Source organism: Jaminaea rosea, assembly GCF_003144245.1.
Source record: "Jaminaea rosea strain MCA 5214 unplaced genomic scaffold BDZ90scaffold_5, whole genome shotgun sequence".
NCBI lineage: Eukaryota > Fungi > Basidiomycota > Exobasidiomycetes > Microstromatales > Jaminaea > Jaminaea rosea.
Window position 1 is genome coordinate 795,769 of NW_020289979.1, and position 14,731 is coordinate 810,499.

The following is a 14,731-nucleotide window of genomic DNA, read 5'->3' on the forward strand; positions in this document are numbered from 1 at the left end:
CTGACCACGACTGTGGATGCGCGTGCGGCAGCGCAGCCCGCCCGCCGCCCCGCAAAAGCACGGCGACAAAGCAAGTTGCAGGCTGCGTTTCGAGTTGCGTTTCCAGCCAAGCCAGCCATCGCTCCTCGTCGTCATCATCGGTCATTAATCACAAGTGGAAGGCGACCTCGATCCAAGGCGACAAATCTCCTTCCTTCCACCTCAACACCCAACTACACACCACCAACACACCACGCTCATTCCAAAACACATTCAGATTCGTCCTCGTCTCGTTGATTAGGAGGTCAGAGCGGCTCCTCCCTCGCTTGCCCCGCCGCTGCTGCTGCTGCTCCGCCACCACCACCCACGCCAACCCTCCATCATCACCCTCGTCGCCTGGCCGCAATGAGCGTGTACGTCCCTCCCTCATCATCGGGGGGCAACTCATGCTCAGGATCATGTGACACGCTCTACATCCAGCAGTACAGCTATCTCGGCAACTACCTCAACGCCCACATGCTGTCCGTCCCTTCGCATCGATATGCATACCTCATGTGGTTCGTGATAGCGGGCGTCGTCCTCATCTCTGCGGGTATTCATCACCTTGGGGTGGGGGACAAGACGTGGATAGGCGCGGCGTGGACCAAGTCTGCCCCAAAATCGAGGTGAGTAGGCGCGCCGCGTCACCATCAGCTTGCTTACAAGCGTGCTCACCGAGTCACACCTTCACCCCTGCCTCTCCTCGCTCAGAATAATAAAGTTTGGCAAAAAGCCAGATCCAAGCGCACTCATCTCACGGACAAGATCCAATGAGCCATCACGTCAAGCCGGTGGTGAGGCGCACTCCTATCCACCAAAGGGCGCTGCCCAGCTCGCGCCTCAACACGCGCCACCTCCGCGGCAGCGCTACGTCATCACTCTACCCAGCATCGGCCGCCTCTTCCTAGCCTTCTGGCTGCTTGCAGTCCCTGTGATCCTCACTCTTGTGGGCGCAGACTACATTCGCCCTACGGCAGGCATGTTCGACCTCAGCGCTAGCTGGCCAAACGCTTCGGACGCGCGATACGGCTTCTATGGGAAGCGCGACGCCCTCGTCAAGCGCATCGACTGGGGTCTGGGGTCCTTCTCCCCCGTATCAACCTCGCCAGCTACCTACTCGATCCCGTACCACACCTGGTGGACGTCAGGCGGGAGGACGGGATTGATGACCAATGCCTTGACGCCGTTCGTCACGCTGCTCGCGTTGAAGCAGGTGCCCTGGGCTTTGCTCTCCACCAAGGCGCTGGGTGGACACGCCTTTGAGCGCCTCTCGTTTCTTCACAAGTGGGGTGGGCGATTGATCTGGCTATTCGCCATCGCCCACACCGTCACGTGGAGCGTGCAGCTTTCCAAGGACCAGTGAGTGCCGCGCAGAGCCTCCAATGAACCGCTTCCGCACATGCTGACCATGTTGATCCTTTGCGCGGCGCAGGCAATTTGGTACCTCTCTCTGGGGCTTCGTCTTCATCTGGCCCAAGTTCCGATGGGCGTTCGTCTCGATGGGCTTCCTCACCCTCCTCGTCCTCCTCTCCCTCGGCCCCATCCGCCGCAACTATTACGAATTCTTCTACATTGGCCACATTGTCTGCGCCATCGGTTTCATGGCAGCTGCAGCCGCTCATCATCCTCCGCTGGCTGGATGGATGATTGCTGCGCTGGCGTGGTGGGGAGCAGAAAGGTTGACGCGAGCGATCAAGGTGGCATACGTGAACGGCATCGGGTTTGCCGGGAGGAAGCCCGAGCAGGTGTTGGTGAGCAGCGGTGCGCCGCAGCCGGCGAAAGAGCAGCACCAGTTCCACGCTGCGATGCCGTCGATGCATTCGATGCAGCCGCCGCGTCGTCACCAGCAAGAAAGCATCGGCGGGCACACTTCGTCCTCCGCCACGCTCTACGACGGCAGTCCAGCCCTGAAGCCCATGCATCACCAAGGCGGGCGATACAATGGCAACGGCAAGCCCTCTTTCTTGGACACCGACCCGCGCGAGAGGCAGCCGGCGCCTTATACCAACGACGAAGAATGGGAGCTCGACGAGAATGGTGACAAGGTTCGCAGGCGACCAAGCCAGCGCTACGGCCCCGTCAGCGACCTACTTAAGGAGTATGCGTCCGCTGGAGCGAGGGGTAGCGCTATGTCTGGCATCGAGGAGGACGTGCCACTCGCCGGCTCATCGAGGTCAGGCTCAGTCACACCTCATGATGATCCGGATAGGTGGGAGGCGGGGCAGGACTTGGGATCGGCGAATCATGAGGATGCGTGGCGCGGCCGTGCGTATGACAATCGCTCGAGCCAGTCTCACACGCTGGACGGTATGGGCCCACTCAGCTCTGCAGACCACTACTCATCGATGCCGCAGCCGCAGCCGCAAGCGCAGCCACAGCAGCAGCCCTACCAGCATCAGCAGCTGGCATCGCGCCCAATGACAGCTCGCTCTCGCGACTGGAGCCCCTCAGGTGGCAGTGTTGAGCGCGATCCACGTCCAGCTCTTCCAGCAGATGTAGCTGCCCTCATCAAGCCCGGATATGCCTTCTGCCAAGTCCTTCCCGGCAAGACGCTCCGTCTCACCCTGCGCACCCCGAATCGTATGTCCTGGCAACCAGGGCAATGGGTCTATCTCAATGTACCCGCAGTCAAGGGCTGGCAGTCGCACCCCTTTACAATTGCCTCGGCGTACGACGCTGCGATGCCGATTGTCTCGACGAATGGGGATCGCGATCTGGAAAAGGGCCTAAAGAAGGAGCGCAGGAAGCGAGGAGAGGAGAGGACGATGGTGTTGCTCCTGCGTGCGAGGAAGGGGTTCACGCTCGATCTCTGGGAGTATGTGAGACGTCACCGACACAGTCAAGTCGTCGCGGCCGAGGAGCAAGGCCTGAACGGCAGTATTGCCAACACGACTGGCGTTCACCTTCGCGCCATCGTCGACGGCGCGTTCGGCTCAACAAAGCGCGTCCGCTGGGGCATCCACTCTTCGATCGTCATCGTATGCGGTGGCTCAGGCATCTCCTTTGGCATGTCGCTCCTCGAACACCTCTGCGCCTGCCTGACGCAGCGCAACGTTTATGGAGCGAGCAAGCGCGGCGGCAAGGACTTCGAGGTGCAGCGCGTGCGCTTTGTCTGGATCTTGAGGGAGTACTCACACCTACAGTGGGTCAGCTCGGCCTTGAGGAGATGCATCGAGATGGTCCCACCTGAGCAGCTCCAGGTCGATCTGTATGTTACGCACATCAATAATCAGGTGGCGCTTGGTGCGAGGATGGCAGGGCACGGCGCCCGACCGACACTGGCTTCCCGGCCCTCCTCCTTCATGGGCATGAACACCGCTCCCGCCTCTCGCCCTACGACGGCTGAGGAATGGCAGACCACCGACCCTGGGCAAGGCTGGCAAACCAGTGGCGGCGACGTCGTTGCACCCGCTTCGGGCCCACAACGCCTCATGGAAGGAGGGGAGGCCGACGATCTTGACATTGGCTTCAACGACTTGACAGAGTTCGACGGTGAAGACCAAGCAGGGCTTCCTAGTGCTGCAGAGCAGGCTATCAACTCGCGCATTCAGCAGGAAGGGAAGCTCAGGCGTGCCAACACGAGGAAGGCGACGTTGAAGCGTAGCAAGAAGCAGGCGGGCGAGAAGCAAGGCCAGCCGCAGCAGGGCACACAAGAGGACGCTATGCGCGTAGCGGCTCAGCGTGCCATGTTCGATGGGCAGATTCAAGCCACGATCCCAACTAGCGACCGCAGCTACGAGCCATCCCCTCATCGCCCACCCATGTCTCGTCCGGGCACAGCCAACGCTCTTGGCGTGCCTGGGAGCAGTGCAGGGCTCAGTGGTGCTTCGACACCCCTCTCGTGGGAGGCGGAGAACGCACGCCCAGATCAGCACTGGCGCCAGCCATCCTACGCAGGGAGCGTCTTTGCCCAGTCCTCCCTCAATCACAGCTCGGCCAACCTCATCTCCTCCAGCCACGACCCCTCCTCTTACTCCAACGAGCACGGTGCGCCAGCCGGGCCTGATCGCAGCGAGTATGCAGGCTTGGACGATCCCATCGACCTAGATGCCGAGGAAGACCTCGATCTGCGCCTCATTGCCGAGCTTGCCCAGCCTGGCCATCCGCGTCTGGACCGTCTGATCGCAAACGAGGTGCAGAGAGCGAGCGGGAGGGTCATGGTTGCTTCTTGTGGTCCGGAGAGCTTGAGCGCGATTCTGAGGAGGATCGTCGCGAAGCACATTGATCCCAGCATGGCCAGAGGGAGCAAGACTGGCAAGGGCATCGTGAATTTGGCCACGGAGAGCTTCGAGTGGGGCGGGTCGTAGGTGCTGCCACGCTCTCACGTGGTATCTCCGGACTTCTCGACTTGTTTTGCACGACCTAATCTCCTCCCCTCTGTATCATCACCGCGCCTCATCGCTCCTGCAGTACTGGCGCGAGCTCATTCGTAGCCGGCGCCATTGTTCTTGTTCATATCACCACTTGCCATCTGCTACTCTAAGTTACTACGGGCTCGCTCGAGCCACAGGAATGGACATTGCCTCTTTGCCCAGCTGCGAGAGCGAGACGCTTTTGACTGCTGCTTGATCACTCGCGAGATGGGCTTGGACTACTCTGGAGTGAGACATGGTGATTAGATGCGGCCAAAAAGTGTGACGAGACGAGAGGAGCGCAAATGGTCCCCATCATGGCTGGCTCTCATCACAAGGCAGCTGTAACCTCTCCTCGCTCTGAGCAGTCACCAAGGCAGCGGCAACAGTCGCGCGTCAGAGGAGGAGTGCCGCAGATAGTGCAGAGCTTGCCTCGAGCGATTTGGATCAACTGCGGGTGACGTATGAAGAACCGCAAGGTGAGCCACGCGCAAGTAGCCACAACGCTTTCGACTCACACTTTCGTGTGCCAAGGCCGGCCTGGTACTCGGACATCGCCGCCATTGCCTCGTCATGAGGAGCAGCATTGACCAGACCGAAGGCGGTGAGGACAATCAGACTGGCGGACAAATTTAGCTGGCGTGCAATTCTCATGGCGCTGCTGACGCAACGTCAAATCGTGGTCGTCAGTATCATGCTCATATTTCCGCCTGCATCTCACGATAGTTACAATCCTGCAGTCTAATCTGGGGCGTGTTTTGGTTGAGCAAGGGTGGTGACGACGATGTAGGGAGGGAGAAAGAATCTGGATGCGAGCGCTACTTGCTCTCCAGCTGTACACCGCACTACGAGCGGCACCATAGGGCCCGCTCCTACATCACGACGATCCCACTGTCGTGCCGTCTGATGATCCGGTCCGGAACCTCATTGCCCATGGCCATCGTCTCCCGACCCACGAGAGGAAGTCGGACAACCGCGGCGCGCATTCGTAGCTCATCCACTGCACATTGTGCTGATGATCATGTATGATTCTGGAGCGCAATGATGAGGACCGCGACAGAGGGGAGCACGCTACGATTTGATACACCAATGAGAAAAAAGGGACACGGCGGGAAGCGATTGATGGGGAAGGGGGAAGGGAGAGTCCGCACATTATCATCGCCGCCGGTCATCGTCACTCGCGCCCGTCCGCGCGCGCGCATCTATTGCGATTGATACCCCAGCGAGTTGCCCGATCCCGACGTCGGTATCGCTCACGTAGACCCCGTCGGTCCACCGCCTTGTGCCCTCAGTGCTGCAGCCTGCGCCGCCGCTGCCGCCGCTGCTGCAGTCTGCTGTTGTCTCGGGCTCAGACCTGCAAGTGCGCTCGCTGTTGACGAAGTGGTCCCACCACCTCCTGAGCTAATGAGTGCGTTGCGCTTGTGCATCGTCACCTGCCTAATGGCGGTCAGGAGGTCCAGCTTGCGGAGGGGCTTACTGCAGTACTCGTCCATCCCGCTCGCGAGACATCGCTCTTTGTCACCCTTCATTGCGTGCGCTGTAAGTGCAATGATTGGGGTGCGAGGCACGCCTTGTGACTCTTCGAAGGTGCGGATACACTTCGTCGCCTCAATGCCGGACATGACGGGCATGCTCACATCCATGAGAACCACATCGAACTTGCCCGTCGTGACGGCATCGACTGCCTGCTTGCCGTCTGATACCGTGCTGACCTTGTGCCCTTCTCGCTCAAGCATACGCATGGCGATGACCACGTTGACGCGGTTGTCCTCGCAGAGAAGAATGTCGTAAACTTCGCTGTTGTTGGCCTCCGACGGCGTGGCTGCAGATGACTCGAGCGAGGGAAGGAGAGCGTAGTGCAGGTCGGCAACTGTTGCCGGCGTGTTGATGTAGGACGAAATGCCGTGGTCGAGGCAGTACGTAAGATTGAGAGTCAACATCGTTGGTGAGACGAGGTTGATGGGAATGTAGCGCAGATGCTCGATGGTGCGCAGATCCTCGACAACGCTTAACGTGTCGGCGATGATGGCGTCGATACGCGGCATGATACCCTTGGTCCGCTCGGCCGCTTCCTCGACGCTGTGCACGGTGATGGGGCGCAGGCCGAGTGAAAGCAGCATCTGCTCAACGCCCGTCGTGTCGCGGAGGGTGTCCAGCCAGAAGATGTTGCGACCGGCAAAGGGACGCAGCTTCTCCATGACGAGCTCCGGCGAGATCTGATCAATCTTGACGACCATGGTGAAGAAGAAGTCCGACCCGTGGCCATAGTTGCTTCTGACCCAGAGATCGCCTCCCATCAGGTTCACCAACCGTCTGGAGATGCTCAATCCCAATCCCGTTCCCCCGTACTTCCTCGTCGTCGACCCATCAGCCTGGCAGAAGGTGTCAAAGATGACGTCCAGCTTGTCCTGCTTGATGCCAATTCCCGAGTCCGAGGCGCAGAACTCCAGCATCGCCTCAGTGGGTGAGATGAGCTTCGCCAATGAGCACTTGAGCGCCACCCTGCCCCCAGCCTCTGTGAACTTGACCGCATTTCCAATCAGATTGGTGATAATCTGCTTGAGACGCAATGCATCGCCGATCAGCGGGTCGGGACAGTCGGCCGCTACCTCGTACATGAGGTTAAGCTTCTTCTGTGTCGCGCGCACGGACAGGGTCTTGAGGACGGAGAACACTATGCCGCGCAGGGAGAAGGGAATCTCCTCGATGTTCATGCGACCGGCTTCGATCTTGGAGATGTCGAGAATGTCGTCGATGATTGCCAGGAGGTTGCCCGCGAGGGTTGAGACTGTGACGAGGTTCTCACGCTGGCTGCGCGAGAGTTCGGTCTCGAGGGTAAGGGCGGTCATGCCGATGATGCCTAGCGAGGGGTGGGAGTGCGATGTCAGTGCTTGCTCTATGAGGCTGCTGATCGCCGCGCTCGCTGCGCTCGCTCACCGTTCATTGGCGTCCTGATCTCGTGTGACATATTCGCCAAGAATTCGGACTTCGACCTATTCGCCAGCTCAGCCGCCTCCTTCGCCGCGGTGTTCTTTTGAATGGAATCACGCAGACTGTATACCATCTGGTTGATCTTCGTCTTGAGCGAGTCCATCTCACCGGACGCCTCGACGGTGACGAAGCGCGAGAAGTCTCCATCGGTGGCCGCTGCGGTGATCTGAGCGAAGGCTCGCACTTGTGATGTGAGGTTGTTGGCCATGATATTCACATTGTCCGTGATCTCTGCCCATTTGCCTCTGATGTCCTTCTTTTGTGCCTGTACACCGAGCTTGCCTTGCGTACCTACCTCGCGAGCTACGCGGGTGACTTCGGAGGCGAAGAAGGAGAGTCTGCGCGGCGAAAACGAGGATGACGGTCAGATGCAATTCCCCCTCCTACTGTGACGCAAGCCGCACTCACTGATCGATCATATTGTTGATGGTGTCGACCAGATCCAGAATCTCGCCCGAGACGGAGATGGTCACCTTCTTGGTCAAGTCTCCCCGCGCGACAGCCGTCGTCGCCTCAGCGATGCTTCGTACTTGGAGGGTGAGGTTGGCAGCCATAGTGTTGACCGACTCGGTAAGGTCCTTCCACGTACCACCCACGCCAAGTACAGTAGCCTTACCGCCTAGCTTGCCCTCTGTTCCAACCTCCTTGGCGACGCGCGTAACTTCCGTCGAGAAGGTGCGAAGTGACTCCACCATGTTGTTCACGGTGGCCTTGAGGTCGAGGAACTCGCCATTGACTTCAACGTTGATGCTGCGGGGCGAAGAGGGAGAGGAGCCGGTCAGTCGATCGTACTAGGAGAGCCCTTCCGCCTCTACGCGCCTACTCACGTCTTTGACAGGTCTCCTCTTGCTACGGCCGTCGTGACAGTGGCGATCTCTCGTACTTGCGTCGTGAGATTGCTAGCCATCATGTTGACACGCTGCGTGAGCACTTGCCATTGGCCCTTGACATCGTCGACGTTGGCTTGCCCTCCCAGGCGCCCCTCTGTACCGACCTCGACTGACACGCGAATGATCTCGTCACTGAGTCGCTTCAATTGTCGCACCATGTTGTTGACCGTCATCTTGAGATCCAAGATCTCGCCTTTGACGTCGACGTTGATGAATTCGGTCAAGACACCCTCAGCAACGCACTTTGTAACGCGTGCAATCTCCCTGACCTGGGAGGTCAGGTTGTCGGCCATCTTGTTGACATTCTCGGTCAAGTCCTTCCACGTTCCCTCGACGTTGGGCACCACAGCCTGGCCGCCGAGCTTGCCGTACGTTCCCACCTCCATGGACATGCGTACGACTTCAGAGGCAAAGACGCGGAGTTGTCCCACCATGGAGTTGACGGTGTCCTTGAGCTGGAGCATTTCTCCCTCGGCTGAGATGTCGATTGTGCGCGTGAGATCGCCCTTTGCTACGGCGGTTGTGACGACGCTGATGCTGCGGACTTGCTCGGTGAGGTTGGAGCACATGCGATTGACGTTGATGGTGAGTCTGCGCGCGACGAGCGTGAGAGAAGGGTGAGCAGTTGATCTTTCACGCACAAGGTCGTCGCACCCGCACGTACTCTTTCCAAACACCCTCGACGCCAGGCACATCTGCCTGCCCTCCCAGCATTCCTTGACTACCGACCTCCCTTGAGACTCTGGTCACCTCGTTGGCAAAGTGTCGCAGCTGATCCACCATGACATTGATGGTAAGCTTGAGCTCCAGCACTTCTCCATTCGCCTCGACCTCAATCTTCTTGGAGAGGTCTCCGCGAGCCACGGCCTTTGTGACGGTAGCGACTCCTCTGACCTGCGTGGTGAGATTGGCGGCGAGGCGATTGACGACGTCCTTGAGCTCCTTCCATCTTCCCTCTACGCCCTCGACCTCTACCTGTCCGCCCAATCGCCCCTCGGTCCCTACTTCGAGGGAGACTCGCGTTACCTCGGTAGCAAAGACGGACAGCCGATCTACCATCTGGTTGATGATGTCCTTCAACTCGACCATGACATGACCTTGGACAGGTACGGTGATATGCTGGGACAAGTCACCAAACGCCACGGCCTTGCATACACGGGCGATGTCCTGTACCTGAGCTTTGAGGAGTCGCAGCTCATCTTGGGCGCTCAGCCCGCTCTCATCGCTATATCGTTCAAAGGCGCCTACAGCTGACTCTGGGTCTGCCGTGCTTGAGGCGAGGAGAACAGGACCGTCGCTTCCCATACCGAGCGGGTAGGAGAGCGGGAAGGAGGAAGACTGCGGGTGGTCTTGTGAGATGGGATATGGGAATTTTGCGAAGCTGGATCGACGCTCGCTGTTGGCCGAGGTGGCGGCTGCGCCAGCTGGAGCCTCGTATTCGTCGCTTTCCCGCTTCGCACCGCCCTCTTGCCCCCGCGAAGGGATCGGTCTTGGAGCAGACGACTCTGCAGGACCCTTGTTGGTGAGAGCGTTCGGATGAGACTGCGCGATCATCTCGAGCTGGTTCTCTGCGCGCCACAGCCTTTCGACAAGGGTACCGATATTGGCCTCGATTTCTGCCGTCTTTTCGTTGCCGCCTTCAAAGTGGTAGCGAGGAAGTGGCAGCGTCACGACACTTGACGCCGACGACGAGGACGAGCCATCTGATGAGGAGCCCGCAGCTTCATGTCCGTTGAGCGGGGAGCCGTAGGCGCTCTGCAAGCTCTTTGGCGGCGTCGTCTTGAGAATGCTGCCTGTGATGAGGTAGAGGTGGTCGATGAAATTGCCAGGCATGAGCGCAGCATCATGAGGCAGAGGCGACGATGTCTGGCGTGAGAGGTCCTCGTTGGACGAGGGCATAGCGACGGCAGCCATGGTAGGCCAAGAAGTGGTGGAGTGAGAGGATCACGCGCCTGGCGTGAGGCGATGGGTAGACGGTCGAGATCGATTTGCCGCTAAGATGTAGGGATGAGGATGATGATGAGCCTGCTTTCACACCTCCGAGGACAAGGGGCAGCGAGGGCGGCGAAGACGGCGAGAAGCGGCGCGGCTGTCGTGAGCGTGAGCGTCGTGCCGCACGGCTTTCTATTGGTTCAAGCGCCAGGTCCGCCAGGAGGGGAGGGGGCGATGAAGTGGCGTGGGCGCAATGCCTAACCGCTGGGAGAATCGACAGACTGATGGTCGAGGCAAGCGGCAATGGTAACGACGAGGATAGTGAAAGAGAAGGAGCGCGTGGGTCGCAGGGATCCCGGGATCAGTTACGGCCCTCACACCTGCTGTTCAACCCAACAGGCGCAGGCGGCGTTGGGCGCAACCAAGCGGGCAGGCGGGCGGGCGGGCGGGCGGGCGGGCGGACAGCGCGATTTCGCCATGTGGTCATCGACTGACTGAGTCCAATCGAGCGGACCGAGACGAGAGGCGGCAGAGGAGCGGGACTCTAAAGACACACACCACACCGACTCGTTTGCAGGCAGAGAGAGACGCAGACGCAGATGCACGCACGCACGCACGAGCGAGACGAACAAACGGGACAAGAAGATGCTGCGCTACGAGGGCAAGGGCGAAGAGGAGACAAACGATGACGACGGTCGCGGGCTTGCAAGACGAAGATGACACAAGACAAAGATTGCTGCGAATGGGGCTATCTTTACACAACGCGACTTCTGCTCGCTTCTTTTCATCTTCACGCCTGTACAGACGAGGGCGCTGGAGGAGGACTGTACAGCTGACTGAACGGCATTGCCTCCGTCGGCTGCAGCCAATTGAGCTCGTCGTACCTGGCCCTCGACTCGTCGCCTTCCACCATGTGGAAAGTGTAGATGTACCTGCGCGAGAGGGCGTGCGTGGCATGCGTGAGATGTGACAGAATGGAGTGCGTCAGCTACTTGCTGACCGGTTCAAGAGACCTCGCGCATACGCACCGACTCTTGTCGCTCAGATTCATCTTGCTCTGGTGCAGCACTGAGCCGTGGATAAGGACGAGAGTCCCTGCTTTGCATTCGCCAATCTGCGCCTCCTCGTCTGACCACTCGAGCTCTTCGCCCTTGTCGACATCAACGAAGTGTGTTCCACCTTTTCCATCTGGCTGTCTCCTGACAAAGCGGCGGTCAATCCCTCGAGGCTGGCCGTGCTCCCTTGCGACGCCCTCCGCCTCGAGCGGTCGTGACGCTTTCGCGCTCTTTGCGTCGCTATGTGTCTTCGACCAGCGGTGAGAGCCAGGCATAAAGCTCAGACAGCCATTGTCACGCGTGCAGTCCTCGAGGGCGAACCAGAAGCCAATGGCGGACGGAGGGTCAGTGTAGAGGAAGGTCGAGTCGTTGTGATGAGGTACGGCGCCTCCTATCGCTGGGGGTTTGCAGATGACCATCGACTGCAGGACGCGGGGATCTCGATGAGCGTCGAGGGAGCGAGCAAGGTTCTGCAGTCTCTCAGAGAAGGAGAAGCGGTGGAAGACTGGGTCATGGGCGTGAAGAGCATGGCCGACTTTGTTGACCGCCTGGCGATAAGGGAAGATGGATCAGCATACAAGCTGTCGTGCGTCCGCCACAATCTCGCATGCGCACCTGATCTTTCGGTCTGTTGAGCTGACCATCCTCACCTAGCGCTCCCTCCTCGAAGAAGTAGCGCACCTTGTCGCCCGACTCGAGAAAGTAGCGCGCATGACGGTCATCGTCGAGGTCGTTGGTGAACTTTGTCAGCGGGTGGTCCTCAAGGGAGAAGTTCTTGACGAGGTGGCGAGCCTGAGCAAGCGGCTCAGCAGGGTCAAAGAAGTCGGGCAGCAGGAGGTAGCCATCGCGATGGAATTGATCCAGCTGTTCGCGAGTGAGGGCGCCGGTCGTCGTTGTCGTCATGGTCGCGCTCGAGAAGATGTGAGCGATTAGTGGACAAGCCGCGCTTGCCGCCAATCGTCGCTGCGTCGGAGAGCCAAAGGCGGGGAAGCTCTCAATCGGACTGCCGGCCGGATAACGAGGCCGAGGGCAGAGCGCTCTCGGGGGCTACGTCGCTCTGGCGCCGACCCTTTGCCCACAAGTTGCGTTCCACCTTGCTATTCGTCGTACTGCGTTGCTGTCCCTGGCAGCACGAGAGACACTCGGACGTTGCGAAGGCCGCCACTGGTCATCATGTTCCACTCGTCCTCTTCGCCACACTTCGCCAGTCAATCGTGTGACCGCCCGCCCACTCTTCGGCACGAACGGCAACTTTAGGCCGGTTGCTAGCTCGTCGTGCATACCCGGCGGCTGCTGAGTCGTCATGTCCAAGATAGCCGGCCAAATCGCCGTCGTGCGCCCTCAATCTGGATACGAGGGAGAGACGCGCTAAACAGGCGGCAAAGGGGCCATGGCGTGCAGGGCAATGGGGCCCTCGCGCGATACGCTCGTAATTGCGGGTGTACACTCGCCTGTTCCTCGCCTGCGCACATTGCCGCTATCTCACAGGACGCCGTATAAGACAGCAGTGCAACGATCTCGCATTCCCCACATCCTCTCCCTACACCCAAACGCCTCACCAAGATGGGCTTCCCAATCGACGATCCCGTTCAGCAAACGCCTGCCGCGGGCGACAAGACGTTGAGCAGCAGCACAGATGAGAAAGCCAGCGTCACCGCCCACGACCATGCCAATGCGCCTGCGCCAGTCAGTGATATCGCCTACCCTTACCTCGAAGAATCGATCGCCTACGCCGATGCACAGTACTCCAAGAACGATGTTATTCCCCAAGGCGACAAGCTCAGCCCGCACGAGTCGATTCGAACTGGGTTGCTCAGGCTCGTGTGGGGTGCGCCTTCCCCCGAGCTTGCTGTGGCAGCCCCAAAGCCGATGGACATGTCCCTCTCCGTCGAAGATGGTATTGACGAGTCGACGGCAAAGGAGCTGCAGAACAGGAGAGCCCTTCGCAAGGTGTCCGCGGTGACGGCCACGTACCTCATTTTGACCGATATCCTTGGTCCCTTTTCCACTCGTGAATGCCGCGGCGACTGACATGACGTACGCGGAACCTGTTCTGACACGCCGCCCTCCTCTGCGCAGCCTATGGATTCCGCGAGCTCGGCTACGCTCCCGGCACGCTCCTCTACTTTTTCCTCGCCATCGCTGCCTGGTACTGCGGCAACCTCCTCTCCGTCCTATACCTGCGTCTGGACAGCGACCGTCTACCCGTTCGCAACTACGGCCAGTTGACTGGACGCATCTTCGGCGCCCCGGGCCGTGCGCTCAGCGATGTTCTCATGATCATCCAGCTCGTCGTCAACTGCGGGACAATCCTACTCTCCAACGCCCAGTCCATGGCGCAGATCATCGACAATGCGCCGGGCAACCACCACCTGTGCTTCGTCGTCGTCATTCTCATCTTCCTCATCATCAGCTTGCTCCTGAGCCCCGTTCGCTCGCTCAGAGGCGTCGGATTCTTCTCCAACGTATCCGTCTTCCTCAATGTCGTCCTCATCTTTGCCACTATCGGATTCGTCACCACCTCGCCCCCGAACTACGAGGCGGCCAAGGCGTCGTATGGCATCGACAGGGCGCCCGTCATGGCCGTCGCCTTTGTCCAACAGGCGCTCGAGGCCAAGGTCAACGGTGTCATGAACCTCGTCTTTAGCTACGGTGGTGCAATGGTGTTCGTCGATTTCCTCAGCGAGATGAAGGTGCGTACGTGCGGACTGCGGCTGTCTTGTCATTACGCTGATGCCCTCTCCCCTCGCCACTCTCGCAGCGCCCCTGGGACTTTTGGAAGGCCATGTCCTTTGCGCAGACGTTCATCTTCTGCCTGTACATCCTCATCGGCCTGGTCGTCTACAGCCAGCAGGGCCAGTTCACGCAAAGTCTCGCGTACTACGGCGTCTCACCTTACAGCATGCAGACGTTCGGTAACGTCGTCGGCTTCACCACGGGCACGATTGCCGCACTGCTCTACGGCAACATCGCCGTCAAGCTCTGCTACTCGACCATCGTCGAGCGCTGGTGCAAAGGCCCCGCTCTCATGACACAGCGCGGCTGGGCCTTCTGGGGCCTCTGCAACGCCGTGTTCTGGCCCCTCGCCTTTGTCATCGGAGGCGCCATTCCCCAGATCCAGACGATCGCCGGAATCGTCGCCGCCGTCTGCATTCTTCAATTCTCCTACACGTTCCCCTTCCTCCTCAAGTGGGGAATGGACATGCAGATCTTGGCCATGGCAGAGGACGAGGCGTACACACCTGGCACCACGCCGAGGAGAAGAGACGGGTGGACCAGCGTGAGCCGCTGGCGTCGTGCACTGTTCACTGGCTCGCTCAAGCAGCAGGTCATGAACTGGGCGCATCTCGTGCTCTTCTTGGCGAGCTTGTCCATGGCTTGCCTGGGTATGTGGGGAAGTGGGCTATCCATCAAGGAGACGTTCGCCGTTGCGCAAGCGACGTCCTTCGGCTGCGCAAGTCCTGGATCGTAGAAGGGTAATGGGCCGTGACGC

At 59.7% G+C, this 14,731-nt stretch overlaps 5 protein-coding genes across 5 annotated transcripts; 2 read left to right on the forward strand and 3 right to left on the reverse strand.

The window, feature by feature from the left end:
• The first annotated feature begins 109 nt into the window (after positions 1 to 109).
• Positions 110 to 4,564, forward strand: BDZ90DRAFT_251857 (hypothetical protein). Its single transcript, XM_025507745.1, has 3 exons — positions 110 to 644; positions 730 to 1,377; positions 1,451 to 4,564. Exons 1-3 carry the CDS (start codon positions 385 to 387, stop codon positions 4,323 to 4,325), a joined length of 3,783 nt encoding a protein of 1,260 aa, XP_025362789.1. The 5' UTR covers positions 110 to 384; the 3' UTR covers positions 4,326 to 4,564.
• Positions 4,540 to 5,347, reverse strand: BDZ90DRAFT_231937 (hypothetical protein). Its single transcript, XM_025506059.1, has 2 exons — positions 4,889 to 5,347; positions 4,540 to 4,821 (listed from the first exon to the last, which is right to left on the reverse strand). Exons 1-2 carry the CDS (start codon positions 5,022 to 5,024, stop codon positions 4,739 to 4,741), a joined length of 219 nt encoding a protein of 72 aa, XP_025362790.1. The 5' UTR covers positions 5,025 to 5,347; the 3' UTR covers positions 4,540 to 4,738.
• Positions 5,348 to 5,379: 32 nt separating this feature from the next.
• BDZ90DRAFT_274487 (putative nik-1 protein (Os-1p protein)) lies at positions 5,380 to 10,523 on the reverse strand. The gene is made up of 5 exons (XM_025508842.1): positions 8,916 to 10,523; positions 8,189 to 8,842; positions 7,770 to 8,111; positions 7,308 to 7,699; positions 5,380 to 7,230 (listed from the first exon to the last, which is right to left on the reverse strand). The coding sequence occupies exons 1-5, from the start codon at positions 10,163 to 10,165 to the stop codon at positions 5,624 to 5,626; spliced, it is 4,245 nt and encodes a 1,414-aa protein (XP_025362791.1). The 5' UTR covers positions 10,166 to 10,523; the 3' UTR covers positions 5,380 to 5,623.
• A 320-nt stretch (positions 10,524 to 10,843) lies between these two features.
• Positions 10,844 to 12,383, reverse strand: BDZ90DRAFT_231940 (phytanoyl-CoA dioxygenase). Its single transcript, XM_025506060.1, has 3 exons — positions 11,854 to 12,383; positions 11,212 to 11,786; positions 10,844 to 11,115 (listed from the first exon to the last, which is right to left on the reverse strand). The coding sequence occupies exons 1-3, from the start codon at positions 12,139 to 12,141 to the stop codon at positions 10,974 to 10,976; spliced, it is 1,005 nt and encodes a 334-aa protein (XP_025362792.1). The 5' UTR covers positions 12,142 to 12,383; the 3' UTR covers positions 10,844 to 10,973.
• A 730-nt stretch (positions 12,384 to 13,113) lies between these two features.
• BDZ90DRAFT_219306 (hypothetical protein) lies at positions 13,114 to 14,710 on the forward strand (the record flags this gene model as incomplete). The annotated part of the gene is made up of 3 exons (XM_025504395.1): positions 13,114 to 13,249; positions 13,318 to 13,931; positions 14,000 to 14,710. The coding sequence occupies 3 exons, from the start codon at positions 13,114 to 13,116 to the stop codon at positions 14,708 to 14,710; spliced, it is 1,461 nt and encodes a 486-aa protein (XP_025362793.1).
• Positions 14,711 to 14,731: the final 21 nt, after the last annotated feature.

Excerpts from the sequence above, each read along its gene's own strand:
- BDZ90DRAFT_251857 (XM_025507745.1), top strand. The coding sequence starts at position 385 with ATGAGCGTGTACGTCCCTCCCTCATCATCGGGGGGCAACTCATGCTCA. Across the intron at positions 645-729 it reads AAGTCTGCCCCAAAATCGAG|AATAATAAAGTTTGGCAAAA; the intron begins GTGAGTAGGCGC and ends CTCCTCGCTCAG. Across the intron at positions 1,378-1,450 it reads GTGCAGCTTTCCAAGGACCA|GCAATTTGGTACCTCTCTCT; the intron begins GTGAGTGCCGCG and ends TGCGCGGCGCAG.
- BDZ90DRAFT_231937 (XM_025506059.1), bottom strand. The coding sequence starts at position 5,024 with ATGAGAATTGCACGCCAGCTAAATTTGTCCGCCAGTCTGATTGTCCTC. Across the intron at positions 4,822-4,888 it reads CGGCCTTGGCACACGAAAGT|TTGATCCAAATCGCTCGAGG; the intron begins GTGAGTCGAAAG and ends CGTCACCCGCAG.
- BDZ90DRAFT_274487 (XM_025508842.1), bottom strand. The coding sequence starts at position 10,165 with ATGGCTGCCGTCGCTATGCCCTCGTCCAACGAGGACCTCTCACGCCAG. Across the intron at positions 8,112-8,188 it reads AGAGGAGACCTGTCAAAGAC|CATCAACGTTGAAGTCAATG; the intron begins GTGAGTAGGCGC and ends TTCGCCCCGCAG. Across the intron at positions 7,231-7,307 it reads GATCAGGACGCCAATGAACG|GCATCATCGGCATGACCGCC; the intron begins GTGAGCGAGCGC and ends ACCCCTCGCTAG.
- BDZ90DRAFT_231940 (XM_025506060.1), bottom strand. The coding sequence starts at position 12,141 with ATGACGACAACGACGACCGGCGCCCTCACTCGCGAACAGCTGGATCAA. Across the intron at positions 11,787-11,853 it reads TCAACAGACCGAAAGATCAG|GCGGTCAACAAAGTCGGCCA; the intron begins GTGCGCATGCGA and ends CCTTATCGCCAG. Across the intron at positions 11,116-11,211 it reads AATCTGAGCGACAAGAGTCG|GTACATCTACACTTTCCACA; the intron begins GTGCGTATGCGC and ends CCTCTCGCGCAG.